Raw genomic sequence first — 17,490 nt, 5'->3', positions numbered from 1 at the left:
CTTCTCCAAAGCTTTCCTAAAGAAGCATCCTTTCCCCTTGACAACCATCATCTTTTATACTTGCATAGTGATGCATCTGGTTATAAACATTCTCTGGTTAATCCTGATAGAGATTTAAGAAACAGGCTTTTAATTACTATCCATCATTTACAGTAAAAACAGCAGTAGCTTGCAAGCTGCAACAAAAGGCACATAGAAATCATCAAAAGCAGAAGGATGGCTCCAATTCGATACCATACGTCCTTCCTAAGCAATCTCCATTCAACCTTCTGACACAGTTTTATATAACTGCTGCTTACTCATTATGTCCATTATGAGAGAAAATTCAGGACTCCAGTCTAATAACTCCTTTTCCACCCCTAACCCACCTACTAACAAGCTATGAATCATGCAGAAGGATATACATAAAAATATATTCACGCTTGAAGATTTCGTGATTTGAAAAGAAGGGCATTACCTTGGTAGAACAAAAACATGCATTGACTTCAAGACACTCCGAGACTGGCATCATATAGTAACATTTGGCTGTACGTAGTATGAGAAAGGATTCCTTACCTAAACTAAAGAGCACCAAGAATTTCAGACACACAAACTCTCGTTGATCGAACTGTAGAGAGCGAAGCTTTGCCACTAACTCCTGTGCGTGACTCATGAGATTGTTGAGGGTGGCCCCAGCTTGTGATGCTATTATGGAATAGTCCACCTGCAACACAGAATGACAGTTTTAGTGACTATCAGAATCAGAAACATGTATTTTAATTGAAACTTTTAAGAATTGTGGGTAAAATCAGATTCCACTATAGATTTACAACAGAGGAGACATTACCTGTGAAAATAGTTGGACACATGCTATTATTTTGAAATGTATCATAATTACTCTGAAAAAAACCTAATCACTTTGATAAGTTTTGTAGGGAACAGATTTTTTGCCTACCTAAATTTTACAGGTATATACCTTCGTCTTTTTTCTATTGTGACAAGACATTACCAGGTAGGCTAAAATTTTTAACTCTCACAAGTAAGTTTAAAGAAAAATGTACGATCCATACAAAGTGAATCCAGAATAGCATTCTGTGAGCACGTGATGATATTAACCAGTGCATGAGGAAAGTGAAGGCAGAGATAGGTTTCTATTTTTATTTTAAGAGACTATATTTTAAAGTAGTCGTTCAAGAATGCATGCTTGTGGATGATGAAAGAATCACATTTAGATTATTCTTAAGCTTGTTGCTTCCTACAAAGCAACAACTCTTTTCATATGATGATTAATACATTTTTCTCTAAAGACGGCAATGATTGTATTAAGAAAAATAACTGCTTGGGGTGCCTGGGTGGCTCAGTCGGTTGAGCATCTGACTCTTGCTCTTGGCTCAAGTCATGATCGCACGGGTTCTCAAGTTCAAGCCCCACATTGGGCTCTGCACTGACAGAGCAGAGCTTGCTTGGGATTCTCTCTCTTCCTCTCTCTCTCAAAAATAATAAACATTTAAAAAGAAAAAAGAATTTCTTGATTTGGAAAACAAAACAAAAAAGGCTTATTTTCTTCTTCATTAAAAAAAAAAAAAGGTGCTGTAATGCACCAATCTTAGATTATTCATGGGGACATAAAAAGTTCAGCTTAGAATAATAAGTTAAGATGTTGGGATGGCTGTCAATGATGGTACTGGCTTTGCTGCTGCAATTATAGCATAATGGGAAAGCCCAGTTGGTACCTGATACCGCCATCCTTTTTGTACTGGAGAGCTCTCAGGCAACCAGATACTCTTTTAGGTGCATTTAATATTTGCAGCAGCAGCAAATTTGTCTGGGAGGCAAGTCCTCATCTGCCACTCACCCGGAGCAGACTGTATTAAATTTTTATATTTATTGACATTTCATTACCATAATTGACTGCACTTGCTTCTCCAGGAGAAGGCACAGGGCTGCCTCCTAAGCAGGAGAACGAGTCCCTAGAGTAGAATTTGCAATTAAAAACAAGGCAGAATGGATTTTTTTTTTATTGTGTAAATATGATGAGTTGAATTTTCAGCTTTAACTAGAGAATACTGGGTGTACAGAAACCTTTTTCAAGAGTGGGAAAAATTATGAGTCAGTGGAAAGATGACCCCCAAAGGTGTCAATCAGTTTATAAAGAGTCAACTATGCATGAAAAAGCCACAGTTAATGTGTGTTCTAGGTATGCTGTCGTATCAGGCACAGCACTGTCCTACCAGCTCTGTCCATGTGCTGGCACCTGTCTGCTACATTTAAACATCAAGTGTTCTAAGAACTCTTTGGTTTCTGAGAATGTGTGAAGGCAAAGGCCAGTGCAGAGGCAACCTGAACCGTGAGCTGGAAGCAGAGAGGACAAGCAGAAGAACACAGTGGAGCACTCTGTGAGGATCTGTGTAGCACCCAAAGGCATGTCTCAACTATCATTTTGCCAGTTCTCTTACAAGGGAACTTTCTACTCCGGGGAAGTTTCGCTTTACTTAAAAGTGGTGCCTGAGCCTTAAATTCTTCAAAACTTATACACATCGTCTAACTTCCCCAGATAATAATAATATAAATCCTACAGAGACATATGGGACAGGTGAGGGAATGACAGGGGGAAGGTCCTGTAGGGTCACGAAGGCCAAAGAAAACTGGGACAAGATAGGCAGAGATCTGGGCCGACATGGCCACGTACAAACAAAGCGTCTTAGGCAGGTCTTATGAGAACTCCATCCCTTAGGGCCCTGAACGTTAAATAATGCAGTGAAGGTAGATGATAATAAGGTGCCCCCCACTTCTGGGACCACCAGGAAATGAGAGTACCTGGGGTAATACTACCAATTCAAGCTCGGCATCAATTGTTGAATGCACCGCAGCTGAGTAGCATACTATGTACAGAGCACATGTTAATCAAAATCACCAGTTAAGCCTTAAGCGAGGAAGGTGCACTAAAATAAACCACAAATCTGTCACTATGAATTAACTTTTCTCATTATTAGGATAAAGTTAACTGAGTGTCGATATGTATATAGTTCCAACAAGTATGCAATAGGTTCAAATAGGAGAACCTCCTACTTGAAAATGTACTACATTGTAACAAGAACCTAAAGTCATTTTTTTAAAAGACAGGTTAATTAAAAGTTGATATATGTGCAGTTCTTTTTTTTTTTTTCAGTTTTTTTTTAATGTTTATTTGTTTATTTTTGAGAGAGAAAGAGAGAGAGCAGGGGAGAGGCAGAGAGAGAGAGGGAGACAGAATCCCAAGCAGGCTTCAGGCTCTGAGCCGTCAGCACAGAGCCTGACACGGGTCTCGAACTCATGAACCGTGAGATCATGACCTGAGCCCAAACCAAGAGTCTGACGCTTAACCAACTGAGCCACCCAGGCGCCCTGATATATGTGCAGTTCTAACAGGGATGTGATAATAAGTTCAACTCCTAGAACTTTACACTTCAAGACATAGTACACTAAACCGATAGAAACTGAAATTGTTCCACAAGATTCTATAGTTAGACGAACTTCAGGAAATCAATCGGCATACCAACAACTTTCCAGCTATACATTTATTTACATGCTAATTTGAAAGCTCAAACATGCTTATTAAATGGGAGCTCCAATAACATTTCCTTCAAGGATAATTTATCAAATTGCACGGCTCTGAAGGAGGATAGGTGATTTATTCCTGAAACAGCACACACATCTGCAACTTCCTTACATTTTATTACGCACATAATTATGTTTTCATTGTTGAGGGCAGAGTTTGTGCCCATTTCAGGAGCAGCTGGCCTTGTCTTTTATGTACTTAGTAAAATTAATTTATTGCTCTCTTACATGTAATCTTCGTGCCATTAAATTCAAGGCAGATATTGAAGAAATACTATAAGCTGATGTCCCCTATGGATAAATTTCAATCATCATGAAGGTAGAAACAGTTTTAGCTAAATTGCTTTTAGTTTTTTAGTTCTAACAGCCGAAATTTTTGATGACTTATATACACTGTAAGATGCCTGTCATTTTAATATGACACAATGATAGAAGATAATGAAGAAGTTGCCAGTGGACCTTTCCCTTGGGATGATATTACAGTGGCTGTTAATTAGTTACAATATGCAAATACGAAAAGCAATCCCACCTTAAACTACTCTATTGTTAATACACACACACACACACACACACACAAGTATTATGTACACACAGATATGTCTTATGTGCATGTATTTCTTTTATTTTAGAAAAAGAGAATGCAAGTAGGAAGAGGGGTAGAGGGGGAGGGAAGAGAAGAGAGGGAGAGAAAGAGAGACAGAGAGACAGAGAGAACCTTGGGCTCCAGGCTCAGCGCACAGCCCGACGCAGGGCTCTATCCCCTCGACCTGAACCAAAATCAGGAGTTGGTCACTCAAACAACTGAGGCGTCCAGGCGCCCTATGTGCATGTACTTTAAAACACTGAATAGAAATGAATTTTTGTCATAGTTTTAAAAGGATAAAAGTGTAGAATCGATCTGATAATACTAATAATATTAATTATTAGTAATACTACTGATAATAGTTATTTCCTTTTTGCTTAACAAGATTTTTAATATATGCTTATGTAGATGGCTGATTAAAAGATATAATGAAAGCTTACAATCTGACCTTAGGTTTAAGCAAGAAATTTGGTGTGAATCACCAAATCCTCATTTTAATACTAGGTAGTGGAGCCCGGGGCTGCTGTCTGCAGTGGGATTATTTCAGTTCCTCTAGTTCTCAGTGAACCATGAAGGGACTCAATTGTGCAGACATTTATGTAGCAAACATAATGTGCTAGGCAGTACACTAGTCATGGGACTTAGGAGAAAAGTGGCGCTGTTTTATCTAACTTTTCTTCTCTCTCTTCAAGCTCCAAGAAGCAGTTCCCTGGAACTGTTTCTTAAAACTAAGTCTAATCTTGGGGGGCCTGGGTGGCTCAGTCAGTTAAGTGGCCGACTTCAGCTCAGGTCATGATCTTGTGGTTCATGGGTTCGAGCCCCGCATTGTGCTGGAGCCTGCTTCAGATTCTGTGTCTCCTTCCCTCTCTGCCCTTCCACTGCTTGTGCTCTCTCTCTCAAAAAGTAAACAAACATTAAAAAAAAAAAAAAGCTAACTAAGTCTAGTCTTTTTCTTCCTCCTCTGTTGCAATAAATGCACCTTATTTACCATGAGCTGAGTTCAGTAGGAAAATGCCAGAACACGGGATCAAGGAGCACCTGGGGCCTCACATTCCTCAGCTTGTCTAGCAGAGCTGCTATCAAGCATTGCATGGACCCGACATGCAGTCTCAAGGTGACAAAAAATCTCTTCCTGGGTTTCCTTTGTGTCAGGACGATAGCCCTGATATTATGGACTGAGGCATATTTTATATGACTGTTCATCTTAAAATACTCAGCATAAACATTTTCATTTGTTCCAGAAGAAATCATCACAGGGAAGTTGAGAAAATTCTGTAAGTAAACCTCAAAATTTATTTTTGTTGTTGTTATACATAAATGCTAATTTATTTATTTTTGAGAGACAGAGAGAGAGAGAGGGCAGGAGAGGGGAAGAGAGAGGGAGAGAGAGAATCCCAAGCGGGCTCTGTGCTGGCAGCACAGAGCCCGACACACAAGCTCATGGCCTCACACACCATGAGCCAAAACCAAGAGTCAGACGCTCAACTGACTGAGCCACCCAGGCACCGCAAACCTAGAAATTTCTAATGAGTAATTTGGGAGTCTCGTTATTTCTTCTGGTTGAGGCTGTAAAAGGTGGTGGAGTTTAGGTAAAGTTCTATCCAGAAATTCTTTGTCACTGCTCCTCTAACCCTGGCAGGATTTAAGCAATGGTGTCTGCCTCAACCTGCAAAGGAGTTTGGTCAAGCACCTTCACTTTGGAAAGAAGGCACTTCCTTCTAGAAGTGGAATCTGGACAGCTTCAAATGCCCATGTGATTCCCTTTGCACTTCTTCCACTGAACCTTCCTCCCATCTTATCTGAACCTGTGTCACGCAGCTTTCCTGTGAAAGTGCACAGTACAAAGCACTCTGCGAGGGTCAATCATCACAATCATTAGATGATAAATTACACCTCTTATCACCAGTGAGTGCAGGACTGTGTCTAATTTTCCCCCTCACATCTTTGATAGGCCCTCAGGAATATTTTTAGCTAAATGAATAAAGCTGTTCCTCTCCCCTAGGTGAGTGTTAAGCTGCTCATACGGGTATTTTGCTTTATTGAAATAATTCTGTGGAATTTTTTCACCACGATATCAACATCATGACTCTCTACAACGCATCATGGAAACAGGCTTCTATCATTGTTTCAAAGTTCACATTCTGCACAAATCTGTGGTAGTAGGTCAATGTGTTTCAGTGGCAGATGAATTATTTGATTTAGGAAAGTAAGAAAAACCCACATTTAAAACACTTTTCTCCAAAGATTGGAAGAAAACTCAACAAAGACAGCTGATTCAGGGTGGTGGCATTAGGAATGACCCTTTTTCTTTTTTTCTAGCATTTTCTTCATGCTGAAGTAACTTCGTAACAGTAAGTAATAAACAGGTGAAAATACTCCTGGGAAAATTTATATTTGTTTTTACAATGTGTTTACAAGGCCACACCAAAAAATATATATACAACAAAAACATTTATTTATTCAGACTCACTGAAAAAGAAATGAATGTTTTGCTTGGAAGTTCCATAGAAGGGGTCAGGCACTGACATGATACACGAAGACCAAATTGAGAGCCTATGGTGACAGCAAGCTCTGTACATCTAAAACCATACAGAAAAGCAGTCTGGTATGTTGGTTAAGAACACAAAGTTTGGCACGAGGCTGCCTCAATCTGAATATTCTACCACTATTTATAGTTGTGTTTTGGCCTTGAATCAAATACGTCACCTCTTTTTGCCTCAGTTCCTCATCTGCAAAATGGGGATAATAATAATGATAATAATAGTACTTTCTTCATACGGTTGTTGACTTCATAACTGTCAGCTACATGCCAGCTTAGTTTTGATAGTTTCTAATTTTCACATCTGCACTTTACAGAACTATTTCTTGTAATTCCTACTATAGTCCTGTGAGGTGGTTTCCACTACAGTCCCCACTGGATAGGCGAGGACACTCAACCTTGGAGAGAAAGGGGGGCTGCTCAAGATGACACAGCTAGTAAGTTTTGGAATGGGGACTTGAACACAGGTCAGTTCACCTCTAAACTAGACCACATGTGTACAACACACACACACACACACACACACACACACACACACCATTTTCATACCAGAGAAAAAGGAGTCTGCACTGGTAACGACGATATACTCTACCCATAGTTCAATTGTTGTTAGTTTATAAACGAAGGAAATTCTTTCTCTCTCTCTCTTATTTTTGCTTTCTTCAGCCATCTCCATGCCTTTTCCTTTTAAAAATCATTCCCCCCACCCTGCATATTGCTCTACTCTTGCACTTCCTTTCATCCTTTCATCACTGCTTTCCTGATCTTCCTAAAATTAGCATACTCCAAATCCTGTATTATTGTCATTGTTGCTTTAACGACAACAACAACAACAACAAATCTAGGTTACCCCACCGTAATCAGGGAAGTGTTTATCATTCTAAGAAAATTATACTTAACATTCTCAGTATCTCCCTGCATCTCGGGGTGGGAAGCAGTGCATGTCTCCTACAGTAAAAAAGTGACTTAGTAATGTAGGACCCGTGCTGGTGTCTCAGCCCCACGACAGAAAATGGGAAGTTGTAAGACAGTGTAGATGAGATGTGGGAACATGGAGGGGATTAATACTCTGGGTGTTGAGTGCAAGTTAACTTGTTTTAATTAAGCACTTAGGTTACAAATAGAATGGTTCTAATTTAGTACCATCAGCTAATATTTATCACGCACCTCACATATTCAGCACTAAATAGGTACTGTGGAGATGTAAAAATAAGTCTATGACCCCACATTAAAATATCTTTGTCATTCTGTTGGAATGGTCACATGCTTTGGAAAAGTCTTCCTTTGTAGCACTTCTTTTGCTTTTACTTAAGAAATTCTAGGAGATGAAATATTGCTGGATTCATGAATCGCTTAATAAAGCCAATTAGATCTTTAAAAAAAAAAAAAAGGTGTAAATTGCAAAAAGCCCGGAGATACGTTCAAAATGCTTTGTCTACTCTGTTCCAAAACAGAATAGAAGATTTGTTTCACAATTTTCGTAAATAAGAATGTCTGATTATAATGAATCATTACTATACTATACTATACTATAATGAATCATTACAATTCATTGGATTGGATGGAAAGGGGAAGGGGAGGGGTTTGATGCAAATGTTACTCACTTTAGAAGGGCGGAGGAGAGAGCTACAAGAATTTGGGTGGCAGGAAAGGTGTGCGGTAAGAACTAGTTCTCCACCAGGGAGTTCTCTATTCTGTTGTGATGGCAAAACATGAAGTAGCAATAATTGATACTAAAGACTATAAATACCATCTATTCCTGAGTGTTCCTGGTTTTGAAAATCAGAGAGAAGAAATGCACTTTCTCTACTTTTTAAATGGTAATTACTTTCACCCAGGGACAGCACTTAAGGCAAAATGAAATGTGAAATAAGGAGTATTTCTAAAGAGCAAGAATGGAAGTGCTTTGAGAAAGAACTGCACAAACCCATTTGATTTCTGAAACTCGGAAGGAAATGAAATCAAATTAATCTGTGGGCTGAGTCTTCTTCTAATGCAATTTCTACTTGGGCAGGGATGGGGGAATATAGGAGGGAGAGGGGGCTAGGAGTCATACCCAGTGATTAAACTCTAGAAATGGGTACGTTTTCTCCAAAGACTTGGGTCACTGGACGAAAATGTTAAACAGAAATTTCAAAGTGCAAGACGTCAAGCCCATGAGACTTTATTTTCTCGTCTAGAAGGCTCTTCTCAAGAGATGTACAGAACGCAGGGACCAGACAGTGATGGAGATGGTTGAATTGATCCAATTTGCAAAAACTCTGAAATAGTGCTTGCCTTTAATTTGATTGGGAAAATGTGATTTATTAATAATACAGCAAATGGTGTGGAGACAGCCTCTCATTTTCAAATATGCACTGCTGTGGTTTCACAGCACATAAACATTTATGGCTGGATGTAAAAGATCACGGTGCCTGAGTCCTGAAGTACTGAGGCATTGCTGAACACGGCAGTGATGCTTGAATAGGAATGACCCAATGGACTTAGGGAAGCCCTATGCTCCATGCATTTATTTTAATAACACATCGGTTATTGAATGAAGGCTATGAAATGGGAGGGACATGCCAAAATCCTGTAAAGTTGGACTTAGGTCCATGAAGCCAACAACTATCTCTCCTCCTCCAAGTCTTTGCTAAAATATCACCTTCTCAATAAGACCAAATCAACCACTCCTATTTAACACTGCAATCCTTGGGTCACAATGCAACATATGCCCATGGATGTGTGCTGATTCTCTTTTGCACAGAACTTCCTGTTTCTTTTTTCCATTTCTTCCTTTATTCAACAGCACTTGGACCTCAAATACAGTATATGTTCCTTATATATAGATTTCTTATAGGATTATTCTTTATTGTCAGCTTCTCCCTACTATAATGTTAAGTTTCACGAGGGTAGCAGCCTTTTTCTGTGTTGTTCACTAGTACCTGCCAAAACCTTAGAATAGTGACTAGCACACCGCCAGACGTTCAGTAAATATTTGTTGACTGACAAACATCAATTCAGAAAGGTGTAGGACCTAACAGTAATTTTTTCTGCCTTTGTTTTGAATGATGGCTGGCTCTTGAAAACTCGAACCCCTGTCCCCTTTCACGTGCTTGCCTTTATGTCAAACATTTAGTTTATATATGATATTTGAATCAGTCTTTCCCACCACTATGACTTCAAGACAGTAAAGATTCCACAACGTATAAGCTTTTTTAATGGCTGATAAACAAGTGTGATAGATTAATGCAGAAGCTCGTGGAAAAAATGCTGGGTACTAATCGTGAATTCTGATTTAGCAATTGTTTGGACCCTTCAAAGCACAACTTTCAATCCCAGCAGACTGAAAGCAGCAGAATGTTTGTGATTATGTTTGCTTTTACAAGTTTAACCGTAATCATCAGTGTAGGAACAGAGTGCACCAAGCCAGCTTTTCTAAATTATGTACAGCCAATCTCTCCCTTTCAAAGCACCAGAGTGCTTCTGACCTAGTTAAATTCCTGCCATTCTGAACATGCTTAATAAAAAGACTTTTTTTCTTTTTTTTCCTTTTTTTTTGATTCTCTATACTCACTTGTTGCCCAGTAACCAGGAAGATTGATCCTTCCTTTCCGTGTACCACTTGTCGGTAAATGTGGTCGAGAATTAAGAGCTCACTCCAGCAATTCTGAAGCAGTTTCATTTGGTCATCAACCTATAAAAGAAATAGAAAAAAAAAATGGCACAGTTATTCACCACATTTTTTGTCTTTGCATAATTTTCTGCATAAGAGAACTCGCTATAAGCCAAGAACTCTCCGCCGACGGTTGCCACAGCATAGATGCTTGGGGTTTACATCGCTACTCCTGAAAATCATTATTTTCATTTGGACAAATACGTTTTAAGCCACGTATGAATACTTAAGAGTAGTATTTATAATCAATGAGCTGCTAGGAAAAGGTCCTCCATTAGAATGGTCTGTCCAACGCTAACAGAGCTATTAGAGTTTGCTTATGGGAGGTACAGGCGCCTCACTCTGTCCTCAGTAGACCCCACTGGAATGACCTCAAATAGCCTGTGCTTATGTGTCTAGAGTTTAATACATTGACCCAAAGCTGAAATAGTATATAGATACTTGCAAGCTGACAAACTGAGAAGATTTATATAAGAGACAACTAGCATGCCAGCACAAATGACTTTTGGAGACAGAGGAACACTGCCATGCTTTGTCATCAGTGTTGATCGGAAGTCCAAACCTTGCTAGACTTTGAACCAAACAATCACCAGCCATAGTCTTGATGCTACCCTGAATTTGCTTTACGATTTGGACGATTTTCCCACAAACTCTCTAAACTTCAGTTTCCAGAACTGAAAAATGAACCAAGAACATTACCTCCCTCAGAGGACTCCATGAAGAAAATGAAATGTGATGTGTCCCAGTGGGCATTTTATTCTTATTTCGTCTTGTCCTCCAGGAAACTGGATTCTTCAATGACAAACCCATACCTATTTCATGTACAGCTCACATATCCACGGTCTAAATGTGACGAGCATATTCACCCAGTCATATGGCTACTTGTAATAGTTTGTTCTTCATTCCGTAACATATACCAGCCAAAGACCCTGGTTTTTCCAAATGTGGTGGCCACATCTAGACATACACTGTGTATTTATAAAAATAACATCTGACATTGAGATGTTGCTTCATAGTTTTTAGCGTTTTTTGTGCATTGGTTTAGACTTGACTGACAGAACATGCCTTTGAAGTTAGCCAAGCTGGTATCATTCTATTCAATTTATTCTATTCAATTTAAAAATAGGGTCTCAGAGAGGTTAAGTGGTATGCCCAAAAAATTTTCTCTCTCTCTCAAGTTCTAGGTTGTCTCCAAATTACATCAGGAGGTGCTAAAATTTTTTTTTTTAATTTTTTTAAAAAAAAATTATTTTATTTTAGAGAAAGAGTGTGTATGAGCAGGGGAGAGAGAGAGAAAAAGAGAGAGAGAGAGAGAGAGAGAGAGAGAGAGAGAGAGAGAGAATCCCAGGCAGGATCCATGCTCAGTACAGAGCCTGACTCAGGGCTTGATCCCACAATCCTGGGATTGTGATCTGAGTTGAAATCAAAAGTCGGACTGAACTTCCTAGGTGCCCCAATGCTAACATTTTCTAAGTGAAATTAATTTGACTTACTTTTAACAAATTCATTTAAAAATTTTTTATTTTAACATTTATTTTTTGAGAGACAGAGTGTGAGTGGGGGAGTGGCAGAGAGAAAGGGAGTCACAGATTCTGAAACAGGCTCCAGGCTCTGAGCTGTCAGCAGAGACCCCAAGCAGGGCTCGAGCTCATGAACTGTGAGATCATGACCTAAGCCAAAGTCAGATGCTTAACCAACTAAGCCACCCAGGCACCCCGTTAACAAACTCATTTTCAAGTGGCCATTCAATGGAACTCTGGATAGCTTGTTGATTCTTGGGAAATTTCTACTCATACATTCATTAGTAGTGAGTTTGTGACTAACTTTATTTCCATGAGTCTAGGACATTGTGAATATGTTCAAGAGAGCACTGAACTCATAGTACAAAGAAGGATTCAAGGCATAGTTCTATACTTCCCAGCTATAAGAACTTGGTCAAGTCACTTAATTCTTTCGGACTTATTTCCTCACTTAAAAACATGAGATAGTTTTTGTGAGGATGAATTAAGACTGTGGGTGGGAAATTCCCTTCATAAAACGTAAAATAATACACAAATGAAGAAATAACAGAGCGCTCCTGCTTGGTAGACCACATCGATTCTGTGGAGAAGGAGAAAAGTGGTAGTAGAAATTGAAACTACACGAAACTACAATCAGGCTCTGTGATCAGGAAAATGCTCCCAAAACACCTCCATCAGAAATACTTTGAACCAGGGACTCCTAGGTGGCTCAGTCGGTTAAGCGTCCAATGCTTGATTTTGGCTCAGGTCATGACCCCAAGGTTCATGAGTTTGAGCCCAGCATGCAGCTCTGCGTTGACAGTAAGGAGCCTGCCTGGGATTCTCTCTCTCTCCCTTTCCTTCTGCCCCTCCCCTGCTCACTCTCTCTCTCTCTCTCTCTCTCTCAAAATAAACTTAAAAAAAAAAAAACAAAAAACAAAAAAAAACCATACTTTGAACCAGTTAGTCTGTTCTGACAAGAAGAATTTCATTCAATTAGCAAGTAAGATGTTTTTAAGAGATGATTGTGTGGTGGGTATGAGTGCCAGACCGGGGATAGAACGGTGAACTAATGTGGTCTCTACCTTGTGAAAATGGCTCTCGTGGGGGACGATGCTCACTCAACTGCTACTCAGGGGTTTAGTGGCCATAGGAGGTCATGTTCTTCTCTCCAGGAAAATCCCCAGAGTGACATGTGGTGTAACAGGTCAGGCTTTGGGCAGCAGTTAATTAGATCCACCTACATGTTCTCCGCAAACTGTTGTCACAAGGAGCTGGGGCCAAATGTACCAGCAACATACATGTTGTAGTATCCAGGGCAGAGTCCCAGAATTCTCTCATATGCTTGGGGTGATTTCAAAACAAATCTTACTTTGCTCTACTGGGTCTTATTATAGTCTCATTCCAGCAAAAACAAGATCAGCATCTTATTTCGAATTTATCAGTCTGTGAGGGCAATTTGGCTCCCCTGTATGTTTCTTTGTTTTGTTGTGTGTGTGTCTGTGTGTGTCTGAAGCTTTAGTTATTTATTTAGCACTCTTTTCAGGGAAACCGAAAAGACTCCACCCTGAGATTGTCTCCCCAGAAACAATTATTATACATGTTCATGTTGCAGATAATTTCAGCATGGGTGGGGGAATACAGACATGTCAAAGTGTATTTGTTATTCCCATTTTAGAAAAATGAAAGAGCCAGGAGATTATCTGCGGGCCACACAGAAAAGGAGAAAAGGTGAGTGAAAATTAAAAGCAGCATAGTTTTGGAAGCCATCTCATTAAGGGGTTCTTCCTCTTCATTTGCATGTTATGGTCCCTTATTTTCACATAGAACATGACACAAAGACTGCCGTAATAGTTTTCCAGCATCAAACCATGTTCCAGTTGTAAAACAGAATCAGACTTCTGGTCTTCTTTTCTTTGGGGATGTTGAAGATACACTTCCAAACAATGATATATTTTTGTCTCATGTTCAGAAAAAGAATGGGGTGTACCATTTTCAGACTTTATGCCTTACTCTGTGTGTGTGTGTGTGTGTGTGTGAGAGAGAGAGAGAGAGAGAGAGAGAGAGAGGGAGAGAGAGAAAAGGACAGAGAGAGGGAGAGAGAAAGAGAAGAGTGCCAGCCAATTGCCAAGGAAGATACCAAAGTTCTGCTTTCCTGTATCCTCTGTTAAGTTTTTTTTAATGTTTATTTATTTTTTATTTATTTATTTTTTGTGAGAGAGGACAAGCACATGGGGGAGGGGCAGAGGGACAGAGAGGGAGACACAGAACCCAAAGCAAGCTCCAGGCTCTGTGCTAACAGCATAGAGCCTGATGTGGGGTTCAGACTCACAAACCGTGAGATCATGACTGAAGCTGAAGTCGGTTGCTGAACCGGCTGAGTCAGCCAGGTGCCCAATCCTCTGTAAGTTTCTTACTAAAGGGCTGGGTATCTCTTCATCCCCATTTCTGCCCGCAGCTGCCTACATCCAGAAGCAGTAAGAAAATAGGTAGGCTTTTAAAATCTGCATATTTCCTGGTTCCTCAGCTTCTTCAGAAATTGCAAGAATAGGTGAACATGTCTGTTTCTCAATATGAGCACTTGATTTTTGGTTTTATATTTTGTACTACTCATGTCATCGGATCTCTGTTGTAATGCCCCTGTTTTCACAAAGTACTGTAATTGCTTGTTCATGTGTGTGTGTCTGCCCTCCGTGAGGACGGGGCGGAACGTCAGGCCACAGATCCTACAGTGCCTACCACAGCACCCGGCAAAAAAAAAAATGTACTTCATAAATGGTTGTTAAGAGGGAAAACCTTCCCTTCTGCAAGTTTCTGCTATTCACCTGTGAATCTCTGGTACCTAGCCCACAAGATAAGCAAGCAACTCCTTCAGTGTTTGTGGAATAAATAATAGTCTTTCCCCAGCAATGAACACACGAGTAACTTATATCCGACCCTTCCCACGTGGGCTGGCAGGTCTGGACCCTCGGCTGCCCCTTCATAAAGACTTCTTGACTGATTGTAATTTTAACACTCTTCCTGAGCAATTGATTCCTTGTTTTAACACTCTCTGAGGGGGTTTTCCATGCCAACATTCCATTTCATTATTTTCCATAATTGATTATGCAATATTTCATGTTATCTTGAAATTGGTGAGTATGCAGCTTCACAGTGCTCTGGGTGGCACAGGTTTTATGCAGCTCTATGAATAAAAGGGCAGGGTAAATTTGATGACCCACTTGCTCTCTATCTCTAGATAAGAAAAGCTGGCAATTTTGAAGATATTTTTCCTTTAGAAAGCAGAGTTATAGTGACATGGGATGGGAGGGGGAAGAAGAGAAAAATAATCCACTACTTTGAGTAAATTCTCCACGTATCAATGCTGTCAATAAATATTTAGGGTGGCATCTGGGGAGCCTAGAAAGGGAACCAATGGAGTATAATTTCCATTATATATCAAAACCTCTCACTAGTTAGCCATACCAGCCTCATACAACGCTGTGTTATCAGCTGTAATAAAAGGAAACACTTCTCTCAGAAACCTAGTTACTCATCACAGAAACTATTTATATTGACATTACAGGTGAGTGTGTAAAAGAACACAATCCACATATTGTTAATGAAGCACACCTCCCACAACCCAGGATGTTAATCATTAGAAACTCATGCTTTCTCATAAGAACAGTGAATTTGGGCAAACAATTAGAGAAAGAAAAATGTGTAGAACTTTCTCAAGCCCTCATTTAATTTATCAAAACCTTTCTGTTGCCCCCTCCCGTTTATCTTTTAACAGTCTGGCAACAAAACTGATTTCACTTTTCCTCTGGCAGGGGGATTTGGAAATTGACATCATGAATCACTGTGGTTAAATTTTAAGAAGGATATTTTTAGGAGCACATTCTACTGACGTGGATTGGTAATTGAAAAGTGGACGTGGACCGTCTATTTCTGATCATTAAGTCTGGTGTTCTGGGCCGCGGTTACAAACTTGGCTGAGGTGAATGCATCAGACACGATCCCTGCCTTCAAGAGACTCACAGTCCAGGGAGAGGAGACAGAAGTGTAAATCTGCTATTATAATCACGCATGCAGAAGAAAGCTGAGGAAGTCTTTACCCTGCTTTGCATCCCAGGGGGTCAGGGAAGCTTCTGAAAAGAGGGCACTTAAATACAGGACTTAATGTTGTAGAATCACTTAATGAACTTTCTTTTTTTCTTTTTCTCTCAGTAACTCCTGTTAGAATAATTCTTAGAATAAAGTATTTAAAAACAATGTGAAGATTCTTCACAATCATGACAAATAAATCCAGCTATTATTTCATTTTTTTTCTTCCTGGCAGAAAGGGAAAAAAAACCCTCAAAATGAACCTCCATTTTTTTATACTTCCTTTTGTGACAATGGTGACATTTATAAAGGCATATTCAAAAGCAAGGACAGAAAATTCAAAACAAATCAAAATCAACTTCACAAATCTTAACGGGAACGTGCTCTGGGCAAGGCAGGCACACAAGTTGCTTTAATCTTTTACTGTTTTTATAAAGAACACTGCTGATTATCTGCCTCTGTAATAAACTGCTACAAAGTCCAAGAAAAAAAATGATTTCACATTAACAATGATTAAACAAGCACTAAAAACAATACTGTACAAGAGAAATAACAGCCAGTAAAACTCCCCTGTCAATTGTTACAATGCCCCATAGATTTATGGCCAGAAGTTCTTCTCTGCCCTGAGATTACTGAAGTGGCTCCAGTATACTGTCTAACTGGGTTTCTCCTGGTTCATAACACAAAGACGGACCTGTCAATGCTTGGCCAGCACACTGTACTACTCTGGCCCTATTCTATGTTTCTTGAGTGGAACAACAAAGGATTCCTCCCCTTCACCCCCCTTGATGTAACCTCTCAGGTCATGGAAGCAGGAGGTAGAGGGGTTTCACTATGATATCTGTCCTTCGTCTCCATTCCACCAACCCCTTCCAATCTACACTCATTTCACCTTCCATTGAGGCCCAACAGCCCACAGAATCCAGGATCTCTGTAAGTCTACCTGCTTCTCCTTTTGTTCTCATCCATCATATACAGAGTCACCAGCATTATTTCTCTCAAAAAGGGAGAAACTTATAAACACAAACCTCTGGACATGAACCTCTTCCAAATTCCCTAGATTTCCATTCTGAGATGTCTACCAAACCAGACTTCCCTGAGCAGTGTATGCTGGGAACAGTTACTGACCAGCATGCCTGCTGATCCTTCAGCCTAGGGGGGCCTCGAGTGGCCAGAAGCTAGGGGAGTAAAGAGAAGTAAGTGGCTTTCATGCAGCTGATATCCTTAATCTCCAGAGAAGTGGGGCCACCTCAGTCCTGCCCCACCCTCCACATAATTGGGTGTCAAGTTAAAGAGTGGAGTGTGGTTGGGAAATGAATAAGATAGCTGTCAGCACAGAGGGAAGACAGGAAATAAAACAGACCAGCCTCTACTTCTTGAACACTCAATCCAGAGTCACTCAGCAAAGGCAGTCAGAGGCCCCAGGCCAAGGAACCCCAAAGGGAACCACCCTGTCACCCAGGGTACAATAGCAAGGAATGGTGTGATTTGTGGTAAAAGTCGTCCATCAAAAATTATTAAATTTCTCTCAAAGTCTAATGCATCCAAAGGG

General features: G+C 40.0%; 1 protein-coding gene across 5 annotated transcripts in view; it reads right to left on the bottom strand.

The window, feature by feature from the left end:
• NR5A2 (nuclear receptor subfamily 5 group A member 2) overlaps positions 1 to 17,490 on the bottom strand; it is a 124,321-nt gene that overhangs the window by 52,818 nt on the left and 54,013 nt on the right. For all 5 annotated transcript variants that reach the window (XM_042976465.1, XM_042976463.1, XM_042976464.1 and 2 more), the window contains exons 5-6: positions 10,255 to 10,374; positions 556 to 703 (exon numbers count right to left, since the gene is read on the bottom strand). In XM_042976465.1, coding sequence (XP_042832399.1) covers positions 556 to 703; positions 10,255 to 10,374 — 268 coding nt within the window. The remainder of the gene's footprint in view (positions 1 to 555; positions 704 to 10,254; positions 10,375 to 17,490) is intronic.

This window comes from Panthera tigris, chromosome F3 (genome assembly GCF_018350195.1).
Source record: "Panthera tigris isolate Pti1 chromosome F3, P.tigris_Pti1_mat1.1, whole genome shotgun sequence".
Classification (NCBI taxonomy): domain Eukaryota; kingdom Metazoa; phylum Chordata; class Mammalia; order Carnivora; family Felidae; genus Panthera; species Panthera tigris.
Note: the sequence above shows the minus strand (reverse complement) of the source record. Positions and strands in the feature narration are given on the sequence as shown.